Source organism: Sturnus vulgaris, chromosome 20, assembly GCF_052056855.1.
Source record: "Sturnus vulgaris isolate bStuVul1 chromosome 20, bStuVul1.hap1, whole genome shotgun sequence".
Classification (NCBI taxonomy): Eukaryota; Metazoa; Chordata; class Aves; order Passeriformes; family Sturnidae; genus Sturnus; species Sturnus vulgaris.
In genome coordinates, this window is record NC_142262.1 from 3,351,045 (window position 1) to 3,373,380 (window position 22,336).

At 40.7% G+C, this 22,336-nt stretch overlaps 1 protein-coding gene across 1 annotated transcript in view; it reads left to right on the forward strand.

The window, feature by feature from the left end:
* PITPNC1 (phosphatidylinositol transfer protein cytoplasmic 1) overlaps positions 1-21,739 on the forward strand; it is a 43,432-nt gene extending 21,693 nt beyond the window's left edge. The window contains exons 6-10 of the mRNA XM_088176811.1: positions 2,127-2,222; positions 10,340-10,495; positions 11,222-11,285; positions 14,476-14,594; positions 17,572-21,739. Of these exons, the coding sequence (XP_088032937.1) occupies positions 2,127-2,222; positions 10,340-10,495; positions 11,222-11,285; positions 14,476-14,594; positions 17,572-17,577 (441 nt within the window). The 3' untranslated portion in view covers positions 17,578-21,739. The remainder of the gene's footprint in view (positions 1-2,126; positions 2,223-10,339; positions 10,496-11,221; positions 11,286-14,475; positions 14,595-17,571) is intronic.
* The last annotated feature ends 597 nt before the right edge of the window (positions 21,740-22,336 follow it).

Genomic DNA, 22,336 nt, shown 5'->3' on the forward strand with positions numbered 1-22,336 from the left:
GGCTAGGAGAGGCAATAAGAGAATTAGAGCTAAGAAAGAAATCACTCTTGTTCTCTAATGACTTCTTATTTTCGAGTGCTGATAGAATGAGAAGATTAAATCTCTAGCTGCAAATCTTGTGAGGACAATCTGAGAAAGGGAGAAGCATAAATGATTAGACAACAAGTTCTGCTGGCAAAGGGAAGTGAGAACGTCATTCAGCAAACTTCTGGAATAAAGGAAATGGTCAGAGACAGCCTTGGCAGCAAATAAGGCATCGTTGAAATGGTTGAAAAATTCCTCCTGGTTTTGACAGATTGGCAAAGGCATCTGTCATCCCCACTTCCATCACAGCATTTTAAAGAGAGAAATGGAATTTAGAACTATTTTCATATGAGGTGAAATATGTTGATCAAGCCTGGGACAGAGCAGGGCACATTTCTTTGGATAAGATACTGGGTAATAATCTCTATTTAGGTCCTTGCAAATGGGCAGAGATTTGCATGTGCTTGAATTTATGGGGATTGTACCTAAAACATGGACAGATTCAAAGCCTCAGCTGACCTGGTAATGTCCATTTAAGTGCAATTTCCATTATTTTATAGAGATTATGGTGAAGTGCATCTTGTTCCAGAAATAGTTCAGCTGATTTCATCAGGGGCTGCTGTGTATTTCTGAATTTGTTTAGGAAAAAAGCAAGCGAGGAAGCATAGAAAAGGCGACCTATATTATATATATAAACACAGAAGTGATTTATGTCAATGTACCAAATTCAGAGAAGGAGCACTACAGGAGAAGGGCTTCCCAGCTCCAATTTGTTCAAATAATCAACATATTTTTTTTGCAAAACAATGATTGGAGAAGGATAATAATACAAATAAAACCAGGTTGGAGTTTCTCAATTCTTCTGCAGTTTCATATGTGTGAACATATTACATCCAGCTCAGTGAGCATTCAGTGCTGCCTGTTTTATTCACTACCAAGACAAGTTAAAATTGTAGAGTCAAACTTCAGCTTTTCCTGTATTTGAAAGATGATTTCCTGAGCAATATTCTTCCTACCAGCTGGTTCCTGTGTTCACTGGAAGTCCATTGCTCTTTTTGAATGCTTTAAATGGGCAGCCCCAATGCTTTCAGAAATAATGAAGTAGCATTTCTGTTACTAAAGAATTGCTGGCATTTTGTATTTTTAACTGTTCCTCTAGAATTTAATTAAATCAAGAGAGCATTCACTGCGTTTATTAAAAAAAAAAAAAAAAAAATTAAAATGAAAACAAAAATACTTTTTCTTCCTGGAAATGTCAGCTATAGAACATTGTGCCCCAAAGGAAAAAGCACGTTGTGAGCTTATTACTGATCCTGACAGTGGATGCAAAACTTCCTTGAATTTCATGGCACTAATTCATGGTAGCCTTTTAGCTCAGCACTGTTTCCAAGTCTCAGAATCATGAGGGAAATGTATTGCAGATACAGTGTAAGTCACATGGGTCACTGAGATGCCTAAATAATTAAATTATGGACACAGGAACAGAAGGATACTGCACTGCTGCTGCAAATGACCTGGATTTTCAAAATATCTCCATTGTTTGCCTTGCAGAGAACAGGAGGCTTGCTGTTCCAAACAAGGTCCTGAGGGATTGAAATGTGTGTGCATGGATGGGCTGGGGAAGCTTTCATCTTCCACTGAGGCACTTGAACCAAAATTTTGATTCTCAGTGTAGCAACTCAGTCTGACTGTTCCCAGCAAACACCTGCACAGGGCTGTGGTCCTTAGAGGGTGAAAACACTCTGAGTCCAGTCAGGTTTTTATACAGCGTCAGACTCTATTAGTATAAAGATTGGGGAATACAGTAAAACCAATCAAAATTGTTGACTTTACCGTTTGTAATCAAAGTCTCCATTCTAAAAAAAAAATCCAAGGAAGAACAGCAGTGGGAGCAGAAAGTGCTGAACACGATGTGAGCAGTAGGGTTGAGAACATGACCGTGTTCCTGCAAAAACTCAAGTATTTTACACAAAGCTGTTCAGGCACAAGCTTAAAATACATTCTGTTGCACAAGTCATTGAAACTGCTTGTAACAGTTATTCCAGGTGGATTTTGTGAGGGTGTTGTTCTGTAACAGCCTTGAATTTCTGTAACTCTTGCAGATTTTTGACAAAGAAGCTAAAGATCTGGAGCGAGAAGTCTGCTTTATTGATATTGCCAGTGATGAGATTCCCGAGCGCTATTACAAGGAATCAGAGGTAAGAGGCTGTGAACTGATGAGGAAGGGAAGGTAAGAGGCTTTAGAAGAGCCTGGATAGGAATCAAAACCATTTTATTTTTGTATAAAATTTTGCTGGTCAGTAATACTGCAAGAGCATTTGGGGGAAGAGGGGAAGCAGACCCAGCCTCTCTGTCCGGATTGCCCAACACCTTCTTTTGCAGATGAATCTTTGAAATGCTTTCCTACCCTTATCAGAACACATCCTGTACCAGACCTTTGATATTCAGCTGAATTAGTCCAAACTAGTAAAGGCCTTTCCTTTGCATTATGAATCTCAGTGAAGAGTTTGCAGATCTGAGCACTTTTAAACATCCTTGCTGTCCTTACTTGCATCCCACCCTGATCAGTGAGCCCTGCAAAGTGCCCAAGCCCAGCAAAGGGCAGATGTGCTGCAGTGACAAGGGGCTGATGCACAATTGCTTGAAGGGAACAATGACACAAGACCAAGAGGGACTGAAGCACACTGCAGACTGCAGCAGATCTGCCAGAAAGCATCAATGGCAGCAGGCAGAGTCACTCTGAAAATTCCCTCGGAAATTGCTCCCATGTATATTTGATGGAGCACATCTCTGAAGTGCGTGCTTCTTCTAGGTCAATGCAATTCAGTTTGAAATCAGCAGCCACCATGCAAATGAAGATGAGGTCTCAATGTTTTAATCTCATAGTTGATAAATGATGGTTCACAACAAGCAGCTAGAGAGGAATGATCAGATCTATGCTCGCATTTAATTTTGGAGATATGATTTGCCTCTGGAGCCAAGTCTATATTCATAGCTGGCAGTGAGTATGGCAGCTGTTGAACTATCTAAAACGAGACTACAAAATCATTTTTAGGATAGAAAGTGAGGACTTGCCAAGGAATATATTTCTATACTATAGGAAACATGATTTTGGGACTAAAAAAGTTGAGTACTTGTTATCTTCCATTTATATAGAACCTATTTTGGATGTTATATACAGGTCATAAACCAAAACTGAGCCTACAGTAGAACTGAAAGTAATTTTATTACTTTCTTTAGATAATGAAACCCATCTGTTTAGTACCAAAAATTATATAACACCTCATGAAACAGTTTATTGGTCCCATCATCTTATCTAAGCTCTATGGCTTCCCTCTCCATTTAGGAATGAGCTGCTAATGGAACGGGTCAGCATTTGTCTGTACTTTAAAGAAATCCTGTGAGATTTTTCATCTCAATCTCTGCACTTCAGAATTGTAAACACAAAGGTGTTTACACCAGTTTTGCAACTTTCCTGCTCGTTTTTAATAGCCAACTGTTAAGCATAATTTCTCTATGATTAATCTCCTGACAGAGGAAAAACAAGTTTATCCTAAAGGAAAAAAGCATTTCAGACTCTTTGTGTTGCTATTTCAAAGACAAATCTAAAGACCTGATTCCAAGCGAAATGGAATTTTATATGGGTTTAAACAACAAAAATAGCCCAGCATCTGTTGTTTTTTTCTGTCCTGATGGATGATTTTTCTGTTGACATCCAAATTCTGTTTCAGAATTCATACAGAGCAGTAAGAACACCTTTAGTATTTAACTGTGCACATGCCACGATTGATAGTGAATTTGTAATAGTTGAAAATGGTGGATCTTCCAAAGTTTATAAACTATGGGGTTTTTAGGCTACCATATGATGATCATGAAGCTAAATTCCCACTTCTGATGAGGCCTCTTACATAACTCAGACTATAAAAATATTTTTAATGTTCATAAATTTCCATTTGTTTTCAATGAGAACAGTAATTCTATGCAAATGAGAAAGGGTTTGTGTTTCCCAAATAGCAGCTTCAGATAAACCCAGTTAGTATAAGCTTTTGAAAGGTATTTTAGTTGCACTAATAACAACAATTTGGCTGCTTTTAGAGCATGTAATCTGAACTGATACTAAGTTTAAAGATTAAAAGTGAAGTGCAATGCTCAGGATTTAACAATTAGATCCCACAGGATAAATGTCCTGACTCCCACCCAGAAAGGCCAACGAGAACAATTTTAACTTCAGGCATGTCAGTAATCTCTTCATTTCAGTGGCTCTTTCACAGGCTTAAAATAAAGCAAATTCTTTATTAGGGTCAGCATGTTTGGCAGCTTCTAGAAATGAGCTTTAGTTTTCTTTACATCCTGACGAAAACGCATTCCTCTTCAATTAAAAATATACTTCAGATTTAACAGCAAATGTCTTTATTTAGCTGTAATGCTGCATACTATAGAGTGGCTTAAATAATTCAAAGCCTTCACACACTACTTCCTCTGCTTGCTCTGGGCTGGGACTTATGTACCTGATGGTAGAAGGACAAAGCCACTGTGTCCTCCTACCTATGATCTAAAAAGTAGTTTTACAGTTGTCCTGACATGAATCTTAAAAACAGATTCCATTTTCATTTCCATAATAGTGATTCACACATAAAAATACAAAATATATAAATAATCTTTGTATGAATACTATTCCATTTGAGTTGAACAGCTCATTCTCACTGGTGCTGAGAGAGGAAATGTGTTCCACGAAAATGTTCTGGCTGAAGGGAAAATGATTGAATTCAACTTTGTGCATATTTGCTTTTCTCTCCTTCTAAATATTAACTAAAATTGAAAAGTGAAGAATCCAGTTGGCTGGAGGCTTAAGGAGAGCTGTTGCTTCATTGCAGGACACTTTAAGGGAGCCTCTACCAGTAATACTAAGAGATCTCTTGAACAGAATCATTGAGTGGTTGGGATTTCCTTAAGGATGAAGGGCTTACCTGGCAGTGTGCACAAAGGACTGAAATCACCAGGTCATTAGTGAATCAGAAGAGAGCTTTGTGAGATATTACAAACACTTAGAGAGTCCAGTTCTATCACGGGGCTGAGCTGATTTCTTCCTTTGTGGAAGGCTGGAGGTGAAACTGCAGCAATTCAGGTGTCCCAAAGCAGATGACCTCCCTTAAACTTCATTACCATCTACAAACTCCATTGTGAAGTAGCCACATCTTAAATACAGAGGTTTTTTTTACGAGTGTGGTCTAATCCTTTTAAGTTTTAAGAAGTTTAAATGTGAGATTCCCAAGGGAGAAAGGTTGATTCTAGATCCCAGCTAGCAAGTTTGCCTGCTTGTCTGTAAGATGTTTCCAAATCTGGATGTACATATTGCATTGAGTATAGAATTTTGTATTTCTGTACAGACGATGTACCAGCCAGGTAAGAGTAGTTGTACATTTTGTGAAGTAATTTCCTTATGACTTTAGCATTGATGAATATGTATCACCAGCTATATAGACAGATAAATTTGTCTGAAACATAGAAAAGAACAAAGCTGAGCTATGCTGAGGAGTGAGGGCCTCCAGTGAATCATTCATGAAATGAAACATTTACCGTAGCTGTGAGCCACTGAGCAAAATGTTCAGTGCAAACATATTCAAGTTCTCAGAATTAACAATGTTTCATTTCCTGTTCATAACAAAGCAACGGAGAGCTGGACAAATGGAATAAACTTTTCAGGCTGCTTCTGAAGAGATTCCATGCAGCTGCTGCAGTTTTCTTCTTCCATTGCTGGTTTTTCTCCTTTAGCACAGCTGCTCTGTGATAGGTCCACCTTACTCCTGTCCAAGTGTTTTCAGAGGAGCAGAACCTCTGTCACATTACTCAGTGATGGGAGCTGAAATAATCCAGCTGCCTCAGCCCCCCGTGAATGTGGGCACTGTGTCAGCACAGGAGTTCAGTGACGGATATGAAAAAGTATGAACATTTCCTTTTCCTTGCCGTGTGAGTTTACATAAAGGCTGACTGGTTTATCATATTTTAACACCTCAGAACTGTCTCAATATTTACAGTTCTTAAGTATTTAGCTGGATCTTCCAGAAAATACCATTTAATGGAAATTTTTTTTAAAAGTCCTTAAAAATTACTCCACATAAAGGTCTATGGTAGCATCTTTACATCAAAAAATCTTTCCTGAGCCCTGGCTATAAAAGCTGAAATCCAAAACCTAGCAACTACAGCTGATGCTGAAATGCCAGATGACAGGTATTAAACTCAGGATTGGTTCTGAAATTCAAGATCAAACAAAATGGTCTTCAGCATAAAGAGGGGAAAAATGATTGCACTTCAAAAGCACCATGATATTGCCATTGGAGCCTGAGAAAAAATTAATCCAGGCATTAAAAAGAAGGAAGGATCTGTTTCAGGGACATCTGGGCACTTCCAGGGAGAGAACAGGATGCGTGGCACAAGCTGGGTGCACTTTCACCTCTGGCAACATTTTCAGCCTGGGGACCTTTGCCCGTGCTGGAATGGCCACACAGGCAGCAAGTGGACACAGAAGGGTGACAAGGCTGCCAAGGTGTCCCGTGCAGGCTCCCAGCACACACAGGGAGGTGCTGCCAGCTCCAGGGTGGAGTGGCAGCTTCCAGTCAGACCTGGTACCATGGCAGAGCTGAGGGCAAGTGTGCCGGGGGCAGATTTGGAGGTTTTCTGCAAACAACAAATGCATTTCACGATTTAACTCCGAGTACAAAGTAACAGCTCAGAATTAATTGTGAAAAGGCTCTGCAACAGCCCAGCTTCCTGGAAAGGGCGTGACCATTCCTCATCTGATGCCCTGACGTCCGTGAGGAAAGTTAAGTAAATAAATGCTAAATGATAAATAATAGACTCCATCAATAACCACATTGACTCGTGGTCTAAGTTATAAACTCTGGGAGAGTGCTATGTTTGAATACATATCCCACATACAGAGGCTTTTATTTCATTGTAATTTTACATTTTATTCTCCACTAAGCCCAGCTCACGGGTTATGATGTTTCTGCTCTGTTGGCAGAAGTGCTATTTTTAAATCACTCTGCACCTGGCAATAATGTATTGCAAATACAGAGTAGGTTTTGCTCCTCTAGCAAAAGGATTTGCCAGATGGGCTTTCCTAATAAATTGTGTCTGATAAAAGGACAAGAAGGTTATTTAAACAAAAAGATTTTAGCTATGCCATTACATTTAAAACAGATTGAGGATTTTGCCAGTAGATAAATCAAGGGGAAAATAGTGAATAGACACAGTATTCTTTGGATGATGCCTTCTCTAGGAAGAAAGCCATGGGTGTCTAAAAGCAAAAATAAGGAACACACAAAATTAATTATCTAAATAATAACATAAAAGTGGGGTCAGAGAAAAGCTCAGCTTGCCCAGTTTCTAGTCACAGGAAGAAAAGCTTCAAGTATGTGTGCCACGAGTGCTGGGTACTAATATCATTTCTACTTCTTTTAATGGAAAATTATCAGCCCTGCTTCATTTTTCATTATAGAAGGACCTTATATGCTTAAATGCAGAAAGAATTTCAGTTTGTGAGTCTTAATCATGCAATTTGAACCCACGAGTTAGGCACATAAAATCATTCTTGTCCAAGGTCTCATTAATTTCAGTAGGCTTTGGATCAGGCATGGAAGAGCAGTCCTGGTCCCACCAAAGTCCCTCTGGAGTGGCCTGCTGCCCATGGCAATGGTCAATAGCAGAGGCCTAGGAAAAGTGTAAAAATATAGAGGTGAATGTGGAGATTCTTCCCCTAAAGGCTTCCTTGTGTGATCCATAGCACAAGCAGTTGCTGAGATAGAATTTGTGTCTTTCTAAAACACTCAAGATCTTGTTAAATGTGTAATTTTTAGCAGCTGGGTTAAAGCTCAGGGACATTAGTTTTCCTTACAACAGCTCACCTCTGTCAAACATTTATGCCCTTGGAGTTGATGGCCCAGAAATCAAATTCTCGGGTTGACTTTGCCCAATGTCACAGTGTGCCTTACACCCCCTGCTTGGCTCTCGTGCAGCCTTTGAGTCTCAGCTCAAAGTCAAAGTCTTTAACGCCTTGATCTTTCATCCAGCAGGCTGGGAATCTGTTCCACTCAGGTCTGGCTTCCATTCATCCCTCTGCAGTGTTATAGTATCAATATGTTAATGTTTCCAGAGAGGCAGGAATTTCCCTAAGAGCTGTTTGATGTGAGTTGCCCGAACGCTCCATCATCGGCTGGCTCTTCCCATGGAGCTCTCCAGCCAATTTGTGACTAATCCTCCTGTCCTTCAAGAAAAAAGGACAGGATTAAGGGATGCAGAGGTGCCGTCTCTGGGTGCTGTTAAGGGAATTTGCACCTGGGAGTGGTCATGGATCAGCTGCATTGCAGTTGGGTGATTTGTGGGCTGCCAAGTTCACAGTGATTCCCACTCTGTCCCCCCTTGTCTGCCGAGTTAAACTCACCAAACCAAACCAGACCCAATCCATAAAACTTGGAGCCAAGCAGTGATGCAGGGCAGTTATTCATTATTTAATTTTTAGTTAGAATTTCTTGATATTTGATACCGACTCAAATTGATTACATTAAATCCCTTTGGACTGTACTGAAGTTATTCCATTGTAGATCTGGTTTTCTCTGAAGGATTGTAAAGTAAAACACTCAGAATTATTGAAGTGTGTATCTGAAATGCTGAATCGAGGCAATGGCTCCATCACACCAGCACTCTGTGTTGTAAGAAATAGCAGACACTGACTTGTAGGGAACTATTTTCCTTTTTAGAGATTCTTATTTCACACTGGAATATTTTGTAGACATATTTGAAATCATATTTTCTGTAATTATTTCTTTTTTTAAGAAACCTCCAACTAGAATGTTACATCTTTCTGAATAGTATGCCCTCTTCCCTTTTTTGATTGCTTCAGGCAATGATCAATTATTAAACCACTCTTTCAACCAGAAAATGTGTAGATCCATCTGTGGTTGAGCTTTGTTGGGTGAGAAGATTGGCAGCAGCCTGTGACCATGAGTTGTGCTGTATAGGGGAGTGTTGCTCTGATAAATGATGATGCTGAACTTTTTTATGGTGATTTAACATTGAAACCTTATTACACTGTGAGCTCAAAGTCTCCCCTCTGCAAAGCTTGTGTCAGCAATAAAAGCAGTGACTTTCACAGGGAGGAAATACTATCACCTCATTAGAGCTTTGTAGAGAAGCTTTAATGGCAGAAATTCAGTTTAGGATAAAACCAGAAGCCAAGAGATACCTAAACATGAATGCTGGGTGATACATAAGCTCACACTGAATGAAGCAAAATGAAGATCAGAGTAGTCATCAACTTTTTTGTGTTTTTTTCTCCTGATTGTCATCCATTTAATGCATAATTTAAGTATGTTTAACTGCTTTTATAACAAAGGATGTCCCCAGACCTCAGCACTGGGGAAAGAACATAGCTGAGCACTGCTGGTTATTCTTCAGGACAGATTTAAAGGCTCCACTTTGAATTTTCTGAAGTGACATAATTTTCAAGTTCTGACAATCAGTGCTTAACCATAAATTATTTCTATTTACAAGATATAATTAGCGGGATTGGACATAAAGGGAATTAGAATTATACCAATATGGAAAATAACACTTTCATAGATAAAATTGTATCTTGTACAGATGAAAGTAAACTTTAAAAAGATGAACTAATGCCTTTAATGGTTTTATGAAATTAAGCTGTAATTTCAGTGGTGTAGTTTATTTGATTTCCCAGTTCCAGGGTGAGAAATAGAGTTGGAATTATTCAGTGTTTGCTCATAACTCTGTTATAACCAGAGTTGGATAAACTGCAGGAGTTTCCTACTCAGCTTAGGATGAGCAATCTCACTTAAAACTGAAAATGGCATTGTCAGGGTCAGTGTTGAAGTGTCAGAGTTCCAACTGGATACAATTCCACAATTCCACGAGACAGCTGTGGGTGGAAAGTACAAGCAGTTCACACCAAAGGGCAGTGGAAAAGCAGCCTCTGAAGAAGCCACTTTTTGTTTTTTTTTCCAAAGGCCATAAATAACCCTTGGAGTGCACTGCACTGTAATGACTTGCAATAACAGATTTTCTTATAGCAGAACGTCCTGGATGATATGATTGTCAATGCATCTCCAAGAATATGCTGCCATTGATTCACTGCCAGGCTTGGGTTTTAGGATATCCTAGTGCATTTTAAAAGTCCATTTCCTATTACTTTTCCATATTGTTTATTAGCATGTTTTTTGTCTTATCAAAACTTTTGCTTTAGCAAACTGATAAACACAACTTCCCCTCCTGCATTTCCTTGTATGTTTTCTTTGTTTTGCAGGATCCCAAATACTTCAAGTCACAGAAAACTGGGAGAGGCCAATTGAAAGAAGGCTGGAGAGAGACCCATCAGCCAATTATGTGTTCCTACAAACTTGTGACTGTGAAATTTGAAGTCTGGGGACTTCAGACCAGAGTAGAGCAATTTGTCCACAAGGTCAGTGAAACAGGAGCTGTTTCTTATCCTTCACATGAGCAGAACTCGAGCACTCACAGGAATGTGGCTACGGTTGTGGAGGAGCCTGGGAGCTCGGCCCAGTCTGCTCAGAGCTCTCCCAAGGTCTGAAAGAGCTGGAGCAGAGCCCAGCACTTCACTCTGGGTACCAACCTGACATAGCCTGGAGCTGCTCAGGCCTAAGGTTGAGAAAAATTATCAATAACATTTTCAGTGCTGTGACCAGTATATGAGCTGAAGTATTTCTGGCACACAGGGGTCCCATACACGTTGCAGTGAGGTGAAGAATTCCTTAGTTACAGATAGTGGGAAAGTTTTCAGTCTACTGAATCAGTCTACTAAAATCAGTCTACTCAAAAATCAATTAGTGAATAGTGTGACTACGAGGTGATAAAAATTTTCATAGTATTGACCTTCTACATATTTGGAAAACTAAGAAGGGAAAAGAAGAGATCCAGAATGTCTAATTGGCCAAAGACTAGTGGAATCTGTACATATTCCCAAATGGATTCCCATGCTTGTCAAAGCCATGATTCAGTGTTGGCAACAGATCCAGTTCCAGTGGGAAGCTGAACTAGGAGCCCTTCAGAGCCAGCATGGCCATTAAACACAAAAGTGTCCAAGGGTTTCTCACTTTCAATCCTGTTGAAAGAAAGAGATGAGATGTTTTGTTGCTGCTGAGGCCTTTAACCCTTTCCTTGTTTGCAGGTGGTCAGAGACATCCTCCTGATCGGTCACCGGCAGGCGTTTGCCTGGGTGGATGAGTGGTATGGTGAGTGTCCTCCCGAGCCAGGCCCTTCCAAAGGGCTGATGCAGAGCCTGAGACAATTAACAGCAGGTTTCCATTTGCTTTCATGGATCACCAGGTCCTAGTGTGAGCTGTTCATGGAGGAGATGGAACCATGTTAAAGATTATCTCCTTCCACCTCTTTCCATGGGCAGGGACACCTTCCACTAGACCAGGTTGCCCAAAGCCCCATCCAGCCTGGCCTTGGACACTTCCAGGGATGCTGGATTTGGGCAGCAGGCAGTGTCCAGGGATGCCTTTCCATCCCAGCATGTCAGTGGACCTGCACCACTGCTCTCACCTGCACTGCAGGCAGGAGTATCTGTATGGAGAACCTCACACAGCTTTGAATGAAGCTGCTTCTTAAGGCTACCTTAACTCACAGCCATTTCCATACTGCAGACTCCTAAGGCCTCTGATCCAAAACATTTCCAGCTTTTTAGGAAAGTTTTAAGCTATTGGTATGGATTGCAAGAAAGAAAAAATTGAGCTTTTCTGAAAAAATATGTACATAAGCATAAATCCTACAGGGTCTGATTCAGCAGCAGCTGCATGCAAGAAGTGTTGGGAATCCATGAGCCAGCTGTGGGATATGGGCACTTCCAGTAGGACAAAGTAATCTGAATATCAAACCAGCCAATCCCATTGTCTAAAATGAGCTCACTGGGTCTGTACCTTTTACTTATATTTTCTGTAAGACATATCCTTAATCACAGCTACTCTTGAAACACGTTCTGAGACAGGCCTGTAACATATCATGGCAATTTGGAAATATATTTAGAATGTTTATTTAGACCCTCCCCAGACTTTAGGAAATTTGGGCATTTCATGGGTGAGGGACACCCCTTTCATCAGAGCCCAGAATCAATGTGCATTGCTCAGGAGCAGTCACTGCTGCAAACACAGCTCAGAGGTGTCACAGCCCTGCACTGGAATTTAACCATCAACTCGGTGGGCTCATTATTTGGAAATAGAGAAAAAATTGCTTTTGAAATCACAGTGTTCTTATAAATTTAATACTGCATGAAAATCTTGTGCTGTAATGGTCATAAAAATACTGAAACTGCTAAAAATATCTTTTTCTATTGGGATAGCTGTAAACTACTAAGATAATTTTATATCCAGTGAGAGAGCTCTTCTTCAGAGCTAATTCTTTAAATTTTAGATTTGTTTCTTTTTTTACCTGAAACAGAGCAATCCCTGTACCACGTCAGGGAAACTGGTAACTTTAAATAAAACAGCCTGACTTCATGTAAAAATTGAGCCCATAAATTTGCTCCCAGTCTACCCAAAATATCTATACAGTGAGAGATGGAGAATGTTACTGAGGAGGAAAATGTCAGCTGGACTTCAGCAGTTACTGATAATGATGACAAATGAATAGCCATGAAGTTAAACACACCAAACAGGTTTAGCTCAAAAACATTTCACTATAGATCTTCCCCTCCTAAGTCTGAAATCTCCCTGTCAAAATGAAATATTGTGATACACTATTATCTCGTGTATTTTTCCTGTCAGAGTGAGCCTTTTTACTAACTTATATAGTGGACTTTTAAGAGCTTAATTATCAGCCTAAGTACAAAACCTAAAAAATCTGGGCTTGAGAAAATAGATATAGTAATCTAGCATCAAAAATATAATTTTTAAATATCTATTAACATCTTTTAAAATGAAAGTTTGGGAAAGACCTGGAAATGATGGTAGTCAGCTAAACTGAATCAAATACTCAATAATAAACAATGTGTTTATGTTAATGACTGGTTCATCTTACTGACCCTGTAAGTATGAATGTGTTTTATAATTTAATTTACTAAACTGTATTTAGCTTTATCATTAAGAAATTCTATTTTCTCAGTGTTACTTACTAATAAAGAGCATGTTCTCTGCTTGGCAAAGTGCATCCCAGCATGTTACTGACACGGCTTCTGAGCTTGTTTCTCATTCCAAATAACAGTAAAAGACTGAAAGAGTACAAGTTAGGGGCATTCCATGTTTCCTTTTGATCAAAATTTGAGACTGCATTTCTTTTTTCTGATAAATTATGGCATCGTGCTGCCACTACAACAGCTGAAGTTTTATCTTGCCTTAAAAGCTGCCTCGTAAAATGCAGCAGGAGCCTCACAGCACAGAACAAGGAGTGGTGTGATACAAGAATTCCCAAATCCCAGATCATAAACTCGAGGAAAATGGGAGCCTCAAGAGCAGATCACAGTGCATGACCAAAAGGGCACCCATTTGCAAGCAGACTGTGCTAATAAAATGCTCTTTAAGTGTTTTAAATAAAAAGTTGATGGCTGTTTTTACGAGGCTCTGAAGTTCCCAAAGCATCATAAAGAACAGACCAAACTCTGACACTGCTCCTGTTGTGACTCCTCACTCCCCAGTGGATTTATGGGAAGCATGGGAATACTCACAAGAGTCACAGGTCAATTACTGGATTCTTTATGTTTTTGCTGGAGTTGTGGTTGGTGACAAATGCTGTTAAAGGTGTTGAGCATTGCCTGGTGCTCCACAGCACCTGACAGGCTGTGCTGGGTGTCCCCAGCCAGGCTGGGCAGTGCTCAGTGATCCTGCAGGTGACATCAGCCTCATCTCTGGGATATTTCTAGTTTTCATCATTCATTCAATTGCTTGAGGCTACACAACCATTAACATAGTCGCTATTAATTGACTTCCCAGTTTAAGTGTTAGTTGCTGGGATCTAAACTGGTGTGGGCTCTAAAACTAAGAGTTTTGTTGGTTATGAGATATACAATGCAAAGTTAACAAAAAACTCTTTTTGCAAGTCCTGAAAAGGTAAGTAAATATTTATAATATTTCTGTATCTATCCTTTACTCCAAAGGATCTTCTAAAATCTCTTTAGAAGATCTTGGCCTTTGCCAAGGCCTGCACTTCAGTACTTCCTGCCTACCTTACATTACACAGACACTCCTAAACAATTTCCACTCCTTCCTGTTCTCTGACTCCCTTTGACTTAACCTTGCACCTTCCTTGGCTGACACAACTACCTTTATGAGGCAATTTTCATAAAGCTAGTTGCTCCTTGCTTTTTAAAAAATCTTTTGTTGGCTTCTGCTGAAAGACTTTGTGTTCCTAGAACCTTCTCCTTAGAAAAAAAAATGAAGTTTGCACTTAATCAATGGAAAAATGCCAACAATTTTGAACTTTTTACAGATATGACTATGGATGATGTCCGAGAGTACGAGAAAAATATGCATGAAAAAACCAACATTAAAGTTTGCAACCAACATTCATCTACTGTGGATGAAATAGAGAGCCATGCCAAAGCAAGAGTATGTCAAATTTTAAAACATATTGCCCATCCTCAGCCAATACACCTGCACAGATCAGAAAAGAGCAACCAATTGCTGATCAGTCAGTGGAATATTGGGAAGGTTTTGCTTCAATAAGAACAGAATATTTCTCCCTGAAGTGCAATCCTGCCTTTGGTTTGCACTGTAATCCTGCCAGTTATGTAAGGGAGGGTGGGGTTGGGCTCATAGACAACTCCCTGACTTCCAGGAAAACACAATGCTCAAATTTCAGTTGGATTCATAAAGAGGAAGTGAAAGAGGACTTTCCCTTTCTATTCTTTGAATAGTTAAAAAATGCAGGAGTTCACAGTGGTCTAGTCAAAAAGCCAAGAACATGGGGAGTGGAAAACTTCTATGGGACTCACAAAATTCTTTGTTTCACCAGGAAAAAAAAATCTAATGAGTTATTCACTCTTTTCAAGGTAACTTTAATGTTACCTTCATTGACCAGGTACTGACAAGGTGGGAAGTATTTTCAGAAGTTTGTTACAGTGGTTTGTGGGAAAGGGCAGGTTTCTGTGTAGGTTCTCTGGTTCAAAGTCTGGAGATTTCATAAAGTATTTAATTTGGGCCCCACAAGTAGAGGCCTAAAATTAGATTGATACTCTCTGCAAATAGAGAAGATGCAGTGGCCTTTGCTCCTGAAATGCCATTATTCCTTAATTTCTGCTAATGATGCTGTGGAACTCAGTGCTGGGTTTAGTCATGTAATCAGTGTGGGGCAAGGCTTGAAGGGCTCCAAGTCTCTCCTTGGCTCTTGCTCAGTGCCAGCTGTCCCCAGCCTGAGGAGATGTTGTCTGTGTAGTCCCCAGGAAGGTAATTCTTGTGTTCATGACACAGCAGCTTCACTGACATCAAAGTTATTCCTTGGCAGAGAATTAGTTCAGATTTTGGCTCCATACTTCAGGATCTGGTTCTGAATGAAGCCTGCCACCTGTAGTTTCCATGTGGAAAAATTGACATTGAGGTCAGAACAGAAGTTGTTATTAATGGAAAAAAAAAAGTGAATCTGAGTCCTCCTAGCTCAATGTAAGGACTGCTTTACTTGAGTGTGTATCACAGCAGAAGGAAATTAAAGCAAATATAAGCTAAAAAGTAAAAATTAATTGAAGAGTTTCATGTCTGAATTGAAAATGAAGAGTCTTGGAGGCTCCACTTAGCAAGACTTCAGAGGACAGTGCACTGAGAAACCTTACTTCATTTATCCAAAACAGCTTTTGGTTCATGTCCTACAGAATTCCTCAATCAAAATCCCTGGGATTTCAGGGGGATCTGGGACACTTCGAGTGCAGAAATGCTCACCCACTGTTACAGGGTGTGAAACGAAATGTAAACCAGCAAAACAGGTTCAAACCTCTCTCCAACACGAGTAGGTACAGTTCCCCTGGGACCATCTGTTCATTGCCAGCACTTCTGTCAGATCTGAACCCGGCGTTTCTCACTCCTCGTGAGTGCCAGCGTGGGCTGGAAGGGTCCCTGCAATGTGGAGCAGGGGGGAGCAAAGGCAGCCGGCACCATGCACGCTTTTTGTTTATTTAATGCCATGCTGGAACACAACAGAAAGCTGCTTCGACAGCCAAGGTTGCACATGTCTGCAGCTGGGTAGGGGTAAAAAGCATCAGAGCCTGGAAGGACAGGATTTGGTCACATATTTGATAATCCCCACCGCCAGTCCTGTGCCTCACACACCCGAATGTATGAGACATCTTAATTGATTAAAAGACTACTGGTTTTATTTCTAGGTTTTTGAGCTTTCGTAGCTCAAAGAATCTATAAATGGTCTAATGAAATTCTTCAAATTGATGAATTTAACTTGACATTCAGCAAAAATCTTAACATTGCCTTCAGTTGGCTCGGTGGGCGTCTTGCAGGCACTGCAGACATGGAGCAGCAGGTTCCAGAAGAGCCTCGCTGATTTTCTGCTCAACTTCCCAGTTTGTAGCAGATGTCATTCATTCCCTGGGGATTTACCGGAGGTTTTGCACGGCTCGGCTCCGGCAGAGCCCGTCCAGGCTGGGATCGCGCTGCCCTCTTGTGGGCTCGGCAGCACCGGGACATCCCCGGTACCCCGGGACACCTCCGGTACCCTGGGACACCCCCGGTACCCCGGGACACCCCCGGTACCCTGGGACACCCCCGGTACCCCGGGACACCTCCGGTACCATGGGACACCTCCGGTACCCCGGGACACCTCCGGTACCATGGGACACCCCCGGTACCCCGGGACACCTCCTGGGCACCCGACTTCCCATTCCCGAGTGCTTTAGTCCCTCATCTCATTTGCCTACGTTTCGCGAGGAATTGAGCAGTGGATTTGTCACTTGCCCAGAGGGGTTTAAGTGCAGTTTCTGGATGGAAAGTTGGGAAGCACGGCTTTGAATGTTGTGAGAGGGAATTCTTTAGGCTTTATGAGTGGGAAAGCAAAACAGGCTCGGTCCTGTGCATGAAGCTGCAGCTACAAGTCAATGGAAGGAGAGAGAATTTTTCATCTCTTGATAATTACAGCAGATGAACAAACCATGACAAACTTTTGCCCACTTGGGCTCATAATGGAAATGAAAAATTTAAAATCCATTTCAGTTGTATTTTGTTTGAAGTTCTGAAAAATCCTACTGCTGACTGTATCCAAATGTACTCTTTATTTCCCTGTGGAATAGCTGGATTTTCCCAGCAATTACAGAGGCAGCAATCTTTATTCAGCTCAAACCCAGGTAGAAGAAGCATTAGTACGTGATTAATGTACTTAAAAGTTTGTTTCCTTTACATTGTGCTCATTGTGCTCCAGTCAGCGCCTTACAATGGGGAGGCATTCATGTGGAGAATCACTTAATGAGATGCATGATAAGCAATCATTCCCTGATTTAGGATTTGGATGGAAGTAGTTTAACTGAGTTAATGAAATGATTATTTGAAATTATTCTAACATGCCTTTGTCTTTCATTCCTTCTCGTTGAAGACATGACAATGGATGAAGTCCGAGAGTTTGAAAGAGCCACTCAGGAAGCTACCAACAAGAAGATTGGGATTTTCCCACCGGCAATATCTATCTCTAACACTTCCATGCCTTCCTCCACCCGCAGTGCTCCATCTAGTGCTCCATCAACTCCTCTCTCCACAGATGCTCCTGATTTCCTAACAGTTCCCAAAGATCGGCCTCGGAAAAAGTCTGCTCCAGAAACTCTTACTCTTCCAGATCCATCGAAAAAAAACTTTTAAATTAACCCTGCATGTTTCCTCCTGATAAGCCATGTCTGCTACAGCAAGAGTGACATAACTCAATTGCTACAAAGGTCGTGGTGGTTTCTTGGTTGTTTTTTTTTTTGTTTGTTTGTTTGTTTCAAATAATCTTTCCGGTGTGGAAAGATGACTCCTTTCCTCAGACCTGATCCTTAAAACCTTCTGAAAAGTGCATGCAAGAGAAAGTAGTTTATATATTCCTAAAGTAGTGTTTCAAGCCATATGGTGCATCTTACTGACATCAATGGAACAGTCTGAGGGGATGCTATAAACGAAAATCAATCTTTCTGTAGCAGTATTCTGCCTGCAAACCCTCATCTAGGTCACAGCATTTATAATTAGGAGTAGGTATTAAGTAAATCTGCCAAGGACTTCTGAGGCAAATTAGTGCCAACTAGAATGCAGGGTTAACAGAAAAAAAAACCCTCCCATTTTCTTATTTTATAACCAATTTTAAAATCTTTCCCACTCTCAGGCTTCTCCTGTGTGTTCATAAACCTTTGATCTGTAACTCATTATACTTGAACACCAACAGATCCACATTTTGCTTAATATGACTCAGGATTTGGGGCCTAAAACACAAAACATAAACATTTTCAAACCTAAAATATCACTGTATCAAAGCCCCAATTGTAATTAATTATACGACTTTGAGGCCATTGAACTATTTCTACCTTGCACAGAATTTGTAAAAGGAACCACCCATTTCTTGTAGATAATGTATTTTACTAGCTGTCCCCTGTCCTTTTGTGAGCTCAGAGTGTTGGTGTTTATCAGTGGTGTTCTGTGACATTGAAAAAAGCAGCTGAATTGTGCCAGTTGAGAAACAAAAGCAATGAATTCTGGTTTTTTCTCGCTGGAAGAAGAGTGGTAGTCAGGCTGGGAGACCTTGAATGTAAAAGAAAGAAAACAGGAGACTCCTTTTCGCTAAACAGAACAATCAGACAGAGAGCTGGGTCCAGGCACTGCCTCGTTTGGAGAAGGGGGACAAAATCAGACACTTTAAAAAGCAAACGAATCGTGGGTGATGTTGAACCAGAAGTGCTCTTCCTGATCTGTGTGTGAAATCACTCTTCAATCTCAGGAATTCAATTGTAGACAAGGATGTTTCCCAGAGGGAAGTGTAGATGGTCGAAGAAGGAGAAAAATGAATGACAGGAGTGGTCTCTTCCTTCCTTCCTCCCTCTTCAAAGCGTGACTGGGTGAGAAGCTTTCCCTGCTGTCCCCTTCGGGGCACTGTGCTCTGTTCCACTGCTGCAGCTCCTGTCTTTTGGTGACATCACTGAGCCACTGCTCAGTCCCCAGGGAATGACAGCTCCTGCCTGAATCATGATCCCAGGGGTGATACTTTGTGCCACCACTGACGGTTCATGGATTGAGAAAAAAAGAGACTTCTCCAAAGCTGAGCTGTCACTGAACACTGAACACTGAACACTCAGTTTGGGGGTGCCCAGCCCAGACAGTGGCTGAAGTGCAGCTGCAGCACAAGTTTTGTGGAATGTGTGGCATTTAGGGGGAAGTTTTAGGAGCAGAAGTAATTCCACTGCCAACCTGCACTGAAACAAGTGTTTGTTTGTCTGATAGGAAAAAATCCTGCAGCCAGCAAAATCCAGAAGCTCTCTGTAGGTTTGCTGTGGTCTGACTTTCTGCATTCTCCCATGTCCTGTCCATGCTTGGCTTTGCTTTTCTTCCCAGAGCTGGTAATTCCAAGTCATTGGTGATGGGTGATGCTGTTTTGTTTAAAAAGAAGCTGCTGTAATACTGAAAACAAAACTTTCCTACATTGGTTTATGATTTCAGCTTAACGAGGGTGCATATTGTGGGATCATAGGATCATGTATAATCTTTTTATTGTTATTATTGGTTAGGTATCAAGATTGTAACATTGGCATCAAAGGGAAACCTTTGAAAACATAAAACATTGTTTGGTTGTTTCCTCATTGCCTGACTTTGGCCCATACAGAAATAGTTCAGGTCTGCTCCACCTGAAAGTCTATTTCAATGGATTTTTAATTTGTCCAAGACAAATTTGCTCAGTTCTATTCAGTGTCTGGTGCTCACACGTGACTGCTTCTATTCACATTTTGGGATCTGGGTTTGACACAGATTATTAGATCACAGCAGTCCCACATTTACTCATGTTTAACTGATTGATTTCCAATACATTGATCACGATATTAAGTAGGTTTGGGGATAAGTCATTTGTGAAGACCATTAACCTACCCGAACAGGACAGAGCAGAGTATCTGCCTGGCAGAGATGTAGGAGACACAGATCCTGGCATGTCAGAGTGACAGGACACTCCCTGTTGTGCCCAGCTTTAGTCAGGCTCAGGAAGAGCCACTCTGCCTCATGCTGCTGCCCAGCCAAGGCCAATTAAAAGATCTGTCATGTGTCCCTCCTTTGGATAAGAATATCCCAGGTTTTCTCAAATTGTGGAAGGACCCAGCACTGAGTTCTGCTTTGCTTTCCCCAGCAGTCATCACCCATCTGGTCAATATGATCTTTAAATGCCTTTTTCTCTTTGGTTGGGTGCTATTTAGGGTAAGATAGCTTTTTCTAGAATATTCCCAGCAGGCAAACATGAAATGAAATGAGAAGGAAGGTCTGAGTACTTCAGTGTAACAGCTTGAGGAGAAGGGTTTGTTTCCAGTACTGATTTTTCCCTTTCTGTTGTGTTTTCAGACACATTTATTAGGATTAAAATAAAGAGTTTTGCAGGTGTTCCTCACTTCGTTTGCAAAAATAAACTTTGCTGTGATTATTTACTGAGTACAGCCTCAGAGCATGGTGAACACAGCCGTGTTCCTCTCCTCTGCCACAGTGACAAGAATTCTGTGATTCAGCTCTGCTAGGACTTGGCAAGGAATTGTTTATCAAGGAGAATACAGTTCAGAGCAAAAACTGTGATGAGTTTGTTCAGGTTTCTATGAAAACCTCCGGGCTTTGCTTGTACTTTTGTGTATTTTGGATAGAACAATCATTATAAAACAACTGACAATTCAGTGCAGCTTCAAAAGGGTTGATCTCCTAAAAAATAAAAAGGGAGGAACCCACAAAAGTTGTGAGGAGCAGCACATTCCTGAAACGTACTCAGTGGGATTTATTATGAATGTAATGGTTAATTTTGTAAAGGATTGGATAAATCCTATGGAAAGAAACTATTTGACCTTGTTCTTTGGCTTTTTTGATTATTCTGGAAGGTGATTTTGTGACATCTAGTAGCCAATTTGCATTAATTGCTGCTGTAGAGACTTTGAAACTGAAATATTTGTTCCTTGAATTTCAGTTTGTAACAAGACCGCTATACTTTGCTAAAATTGCTTTGAAGCTTGCTGCACTATAACTTCAAAACAATGTGTTATCCTTTGAAATAAGCCAAATGTATATGCTTTTTATGAATTAGTGAGTGCAGTAAGAGAGAATTCAAGATCTTGTCAATAGGAGATTTTCTGTTGCCATTGTTTGGACTTGGTTTTCTATGTGTAAGTTAAGATTGCTAAATGAGTCTAAAAATGTTTTGCTTTAAATGAACAGCATGGTCATTGAATTATGATCTCCTGTAGTTTTGTGATGTCACTAAAACAGGTTTTATTGGTTTATTTCATTTCTGTGATAATTCTAGGTGATTCTGTTACGTCCAGTAATTAATTTCTTTTATTTAGAGCACTGATGGCAACATCAGGCAATGCATCATCACCATCAAAGAAGGACCAAGTCTTGGTTTGCTCTGCACGTCAATAGTGTAAGGCTAAGCAGGAGAACTTGACTGTCATTTTTCTCGTATCACTTAGTTTCTGTTTTTTTCCAAGTTATTTATTATTTTTAATATTGTCTTTTTCGTTGCATTTTGTTGTAAATAAACTACCAACAACTATTCTTTACAACGGTGGCTGTTTTCTCTTACCGGGTCTCCTGTAGGCAGGAACCTCCTCATTAACATGTACCATTGACATTTCTACCCCAGCTCGGCAAGTCACTTCCTCAAAGTTAAACAGCACAAAGAAACAGCTTTGTGAGGAAAATGTAAAGCGCTTACAGCCTCTCCTGGGTTCTGTTGTGCCCCAGCTCTGTAAAGGTTTTACCGGGGCAGGTGCCCCATCAGTCTGGCATTAGCCCATTCAGTTGTAAATGACCATTTGGTTGACAAGGAAGTTTTTCAGTGGGGAATCTAATTCTTTATGCAGGGTTTGGCAGCGCAGCGTTTTACCGAATAACGGGAAAATACTGGAAAAGAGACCACTCGAATCCTCTCAGGCTTGTCTCCAAGTCAGTTAATTTTAGTCAACAGAAATTTCACTTGCACAACGGTTCTTTACACAGGCACTTTCTCCATAGAAACGGAGCTTTCCCTGCTCCAGAGGAAAAGCTTCAGAGCAGCGTGGGACAGGGCAGGGGGAACAAAGAGGGGACTGGAAATGTTTTAAATTGGAAATGGCACGGCAAAGGGACAGAGCCCGCGCAGCTCCGGGGACATCTCAGTG